This window comes from Nelusetta ayraudi, unplaced genomic scaffold, assembly GCF_046127955.1.
Source record: "Nelusetta ayraudi isolate G7.1 ecotype Tasmania unplaced genomic scaffold, CSIRO-AGI_Nayr_v1 ptg000087l, whole genome shotgun sequence".
NCBI lineage: Eukaryota > Metazoa > Chordata > Actinopteri > Tetraodontiformes > Monacanthidae > Nelusetta > Nelusetta ayraudi.
Window position 1 is genome coordinate 141,501 of NW_027466137.1, and position 6,000 is coordinate 147,500.

The 6,000-nt window shown below is 46.4% G+C and overlaps 1 protein-coding gene across 1 annotated transcript in view; it reads right to left on the reverse strand.

The window, feature by feature from the left end:
* Positions 1-3,249: 3,249 nt before the first annotated feature.
* dgkb (diacylglycerol kinase, beta) overlaps positions 3,250-6,000 on the reverse strand; it is a 53,547-nt gene continuing 50,796 nt past the window's right edge. The window contains exon 25 of the mRNA XM_076045806.1: positions 3,250-3,869. Within this exon, the coding sequence (XP_075901921.1) occupies positions 3,762-3,869 (108 nt within the window). The 3' untranslated portion in view covers positions 3,250-3,761. The remainder of the gene's footprint in view (positions 3,870-6,000) is intronic.

The window sequence follows — 6,000 nt, forward strand, 5'->3', positions numbered from 1 at the left end:
GGATGATCCACTGTGAGGTAACTTTGCCCTCGCCCTCAACACTTGAGTGAAAGGCAAACATATCGGAAATCAGCAGTGGTCACCCTGATGCCATCTTGGATGCAGGCAGGGTTCCATTACTGGGCAGGTGAAGTGGATGTGAAGTGAAGTAGTGTGTCAAGTGTGGGTGTCTGCCCATCTGACACCAAGTCACGCCTTTACACCAAGTGCCACACCCGAGGTTGGGCAACTTGCTCTCAGGTAAGAAAAGAAAAAAGGAATCCTGGAACGTTGCGGTTTGACATTTTTAGCAGGTGTGTGGCGGACGTTGATACCTTGAAAGCCTCAATGAGGAGTGAGTAATTCCTGAATGCAAGATTTCTTTTGGAACTTGCTACTAAACGATGCTTGAATTAGCGTGAGGAGAGGAAGGTTTTATAAATGAGTGAATGTTGAGGGAATTTGTGTGGGGAAAAAAAAACAAAACAAGAACAACAGAACCACATATCAAACAACAAAAGCTTGTTTTTTATTATCATTATTATTATTACCATTCCCATAACCACTTTTCTCAGTGAACATTAGCAAGCATAGTTTGTTTAGAACGCCAAGCTCCAGAATGAAATTGTAAGCGGAAAAAAAATAATATAGAAGCTACCGTGTACAAAAATACAACTCACTGTAGAAAAAAAAACAGCCTACAATACGCAGAGATGAAGACGCATCAGGTCACCTCTGAAGTGTGGCACTTCCAAACGACTGAAACAGTCGGAAAAATGTCAGTGGGAAGCGGGCGGGAGTGGATTCTAAAATCTAAAACAACACAATGGTCACACACATTGTCAGATTTCCACAGCTGTGCGTGTTTGTCTTTTGGGAGAGACCGACCAGACAAAGGTGGTTTGGCCGCAGAAAAATGGAGTTTTACTCATCATGCAGAGTGATGTGTTGGTGAGAACGAGCGCTGCAGTGGCACCAGGTGAGCCAGGAATGTGCTTTTTTTTTTTTGTTGCAGGTGCACTTTGAATGATGGTGGGCAGCTGCTCTCGAGAGCGGCTCTTGAGACGCATCCCAAGCGGGCTTGAACCAAAGGGCTCGCTTTGGCTCCGGCGTTGATCTTTGAAATCAAGCCAACAGTAGCTCTTTAGTATCTAGAATTCAATTGGTTAACGTGTGCAGCCAACTGTAAACGCTCAATGTTACATTGGAGCAAGTCCATGACCACGGGGGGGGGGGTGAGGGGGGTGGGGGGGGGGGGGGGGGTCAGTGTCGCGAGAGTCGTTGCGCCAAAAACATATAGAAACACAACACAAAGAGTGAGGAAATGTTTTTATGTTTGGTGGATTATTTCTTTGTTGTAAGGCTTCTTGGAAATACATCTGATACTGTTGGAAAGCTTGTTCATTCCCTGCTAGTCTTCTCTGCACAGTCAAACAGCTTATTCTGCTTCTTGCCATTGACTCTTCTTGTTGAGCTACTGATATCCCCAGACGCTGCCAATCATGTGCCTGAGGAACATGATGTTCAGTGATGAGTCCAGATTCTGCCTGCGGCAGTTGGATTGCACAGGTGCTGCCCAGAAGATTAGAATATCCTGAACAGGGTTGCTGTGTTTCTGCAATTCAACTTAAAAGGTGAATGTGACATATTATACAAAAGGAATAATATGCAAAATCAATATATTTCAAGTTTTTATTTCTTTGGATTTTGCTGATCAGGTCTTAAAAAAAAAAAAAAACTCAAATTTTAAAAATAATTTTCTGAGTTTGTGGCTTTGTGCTTTTAAACAAGCTGAACATCTTAATCAGCAAAGTCACAACAAGGCTCAACACAATGTGTTGCGTTCATCTTTTATGTTAAATTGCCAAAATAAAACAACTTTTACTGGATATTCTCATTTTTCGGGGTCGCGCCTGCAGGGTCAAAGTGTGGAGAAGACGTGGGGAACGCTATGCTGATTGCTGCACTGACAGAGTCAACATCTTTTGGTGGAGGCAGTGTGATGGTGCGGGGTGGCATCTCCCTGACTGGAAAAAAAACCAGGCTCGTCATCACTATGGTGATCGATATGGAGATGAGATTCTGCAACCAGCGGCAGACCCACATCTCCACAGTCTGGGACCAAAGTCCACCCTCCAGCGTGACAATGCTCGCCCCCCTCACGCCCACTGAACACTTGTGGGGTCAACTGGGGGCGTGCTGAAGCTGATCCCACTGAACAGCTGAAGCTGAAGCTCTTCTCGCCAGAGTGGCCGACGCGACCCAAAGCATGGGACGCCGTCCCGCAGCAGTGTGTGAGCATGCTGGTGACCAGCATGAAGAGGAGATGCCAGGCTGCTATGGCTGTGTGTGGTTCCTCCACACTCAGCCACTCAGGCTGGCCTGTTTGTGAAAATCAATAAATTGCTCAATTGCAAAATGTGTTTTGTTTCTTCAAAATTTCAATCATCCAATCCACGAAGCAAGAGTCCACGGCAGAGTGAGCTGCTTGACTCGGACGCAGATCGCCCCGCAGAGGGACCTTCCTCACGAGTGTGGCACCACGTACAGGGGAATGAACAGGCTTTCCAGTCAGATTCATTTCCTAGAGACGTTGTTGCAACAAAGAAATACATTTCAATTGGGTCTTCTGCCCTGGCGATAGACCTGCTCTGTTCCACAGCGGGTCTGGTAATTAGGATTGTCCTCCTTCTGCAAGCAGACGTCATGACGACTGATATCCTGGATCACTGGAATCCCGTCCTAAATCTATTAAATTCCATAGATAAATGGATGATATGGTGAAACCGATAAGCACTGTAGATGCAGATAAAAGCAAAAAAACAAAACAAAACAACAACGATCAATTTTCACGAGTCTCAAAACAGATCTTGGTCAATCATGCAGCAGAAAGTGCGTGCGCAATCAGAAAAAAAAAAAAAAAAAAAAAAAATCGTGTCTGGAAAAATCTCGTGCGACAACGAAACCAGGAAGTTGTCAGTCATGCATTTTTCATGAAGATCAATAATCGTTCCTAAACTGTTCACTGACAACGCGGCGACACGGCGGATCAAAAAGAAAAGTGACAAGGATGACTCGCGTGAACCATTTAAAAGAAAGCAAAACTCATTTTCGGCGAGAGAGGGCTGGTGGGGGAAAAAAGAAAAGGTCAGCCGCAAACTCCAGATATGTCAGTTTGAGCAGCAGCTGCTGCGTTGGCCGTCCATCATGCATCAGGGGAATGCAAATTCAGGAAGGACAAAAAAAAAAACAAGTAAAAAAAAACAAAAAAAAAACATCAATAGCAGCAAAATGTGAATAAATAAATAAATAAATTAGTACACCATCTCACAAAACACATTCATCTGTGGGTATTTTTTTTGTTTTGTTTTGTTTTGTTTTTTTTCAGTTTCTTTTCTTTCACATGGCACAAGATCACAACAGCGAAAATACACCCCAGATGTTTCTAAAGATCGAACTTCTTGAAATAGCTCCGGTTATTTTATTTATTTTTTTTTTGGAGCTCGACCACACTGCACAACGTGGACCAAAGCCTCACTTCCAAAACGCTCAGACTCATTTCTATTCTTCTTTTTTTTAGGGATGGGGTGTCGATGGGGCCTGACGTCTCCGTACTGCAGGGAAAAAAAAAAAAACCCGCCAGCCAAACCTAACCTCAGTTTTGCTACTGAACGCTGGGCGTCAGAGGGCCTCTCCTCTCCTCAGGTTGACTGATGAGCGCCTCGTCAACGCTGCTCGGCAGGTGCTTGTAAGAGACTGGAAGGTCGGGGCGCCGTGACGGATCAATCTTTGCTCTCGGTGCGTGTTCTCCTGATGATGGAGGAGAAGAAGCTCCTGCCTTGCGGCGGTCCCATCAACATGGGGGCCTGATTCTTGTGGATGATCTCAATCTGGAGGCCAACAGAGGGATGGGGGGTGAGGGGGGGTCAGTCAGGCTAATGTCGGTTTGTGTTTACCGTTGCGTCCCTGCTGATGGTGATGCAAACACTAAAGGTATATTGTTGAACCCGAGGGGATCTGAGGAAAGATGATCTGCATCCATTCTTGTTTTCAAGGCCTCATTTGAAGCCCACGGCGTTGCATTAACACGCTCGTGTAAAAAAAACAAAAACACTTGCCAGGCACTTGCCAGCAAACCAAGAGGTCCTGCACATAATCTGGACCAAACAGCTTTCGTTTTCTACCTTCTGAGCAGATTCAGGCTGAGATTTAAGACTAAGTGCCCGTTAATACAAAGACGAGACTTTCGGGCTGGCGTTAACACAAAGCTGGCGTTTTTACTGAAACCGCACAGACCGAAGCCACACATCGTCTGAAACTTTGAAGTGGTCTTGTGGTAGAGTGTCCACCCTAAGACTGGGAGGTTGTACCAAGGTCTATAAAAAAATGGTATCCATTGCCTCCGTGCTTGGCACTCAGTAGCTGAGCGTCCTCCGTCTGAAGGAAGCGTCCTCCCAAGGACCCGGCCCAGAAGGACCGACCCAAACCCCGCCTCCCCGGTAACCACACGGGACGGTCTAGCCTTGGGCGTAGCTCCTGGTTGCGTCACCGCCGTTCCCTCCTGCTGGCCAACCCAGGAAGTGACGTTTTCATAGCATCAAGCTAACCATTGGTTCACCATCTAACGATGGCGTTGGATGTTCAAATCAGTAAAAACCCTGCGTTAAAAACTGAATATTTGATGTGAAATTTCAATACTTCAATTTATACGTGGTGTCTTTGCCAGTAGATGGCGCTAATTTCAGCCGACTTCCCAGGATCCCAGGATGCTTTGCAGCAGCAGGCAAAGCATCCTGGGATACAGAAGGAGGTGAAGGATAGTAGCGCTGCAGCCTTGGAATGGGCTAACAGTAGGACGCATTCCCAGTACGCATTTGGAGCGTCCTTCGGACTTTTGGGAAGTGGGAGGAGCCTTCACGCAGTGCTAGGACGCAACTTCCTTTCAAAATGCGTACTTGAAGGATGCAGAGCCTGGACTGAGACACAGCACGTATTTGAAGTTGGACTGGGTGGTTTCCACCCAGTGATTCCCGAGCGTGGCGCTGTTGCTGCTCCCCGCTCCCTTAGAGGACGGGTCGAATGTGGAGGAGAATCCTCACATCCTTCGGGATGCGACAATCAGTGGGACTTTAAACCGCAGAAAAGGTTAAATAGTAGAAAATGTGGGTCCATATGGATGCTTGTCAAAATAGGTGCACTGACGTTTGGGTCCATCGGTGAATAACAGTGCAGTGTTTTCTACAAGTGTTCGGCAGGCGGACTGATTGGAGCCCAGCAGGCGGCACCTCCAGCAGTGGCGGCCACCGACACAAGAGCCCTGTTTCTGGCTCCTCCGTTTGTCACGCGGAGGCTTTTTTTTTGTTTTGTTTTGTTGTTTTTTTTTTTTTTGCTTCGCCGTCGCCATCCGTATGTAAATCTCAGCACCTTTGCTGTTTTTTTGCGGCGGCGTCTTAATTAAAGAGCAGCGGAGTAGCAATCAACACAATGTGAAGGGTTTTCACGTGGAAAACTGCGAGTGGAGAGACAAACACTCGTGCAGACGGTAAACAAATCAGGCAAAGTAAGACGATGGCTTGCGTTAAGTGTTTGTTAGCACGAAATTAAAAAAATAAATAAATCCCCCCCGAAATTGAAATTCAAGTCTTCCAACGGCTCCTCTTGGGTTCCACCCCGTGTTGAAGCTGCTACCTTGCGGCCCTCTCGGTTCAGCCTTTAGTCGCCTCTCTACAGCGCCGTCTCTGCATCTTCTCTCTGTCAGTGCACGACGGCAAGCTAACATGTTGCTTCAGGTGTAACAGATTGCACTTCTGCCGACGCCGCCGAGTGGAGGAGGGGTGTCATTAGAGGTGCTAAACATCTGCGTTGGAGAAACTGAAAGTGTGGGATAAAAAAAAAAAACAAAAAAACCTTTCGATCTGGTGTAAACTGAGTGTTGGCAGCTGTTTAAAAAAAACCAACAACAACAACAACATGCAAACACCTGATTGGTTGGTCTTCGATCAATAAAGCTGCAAACTTGTA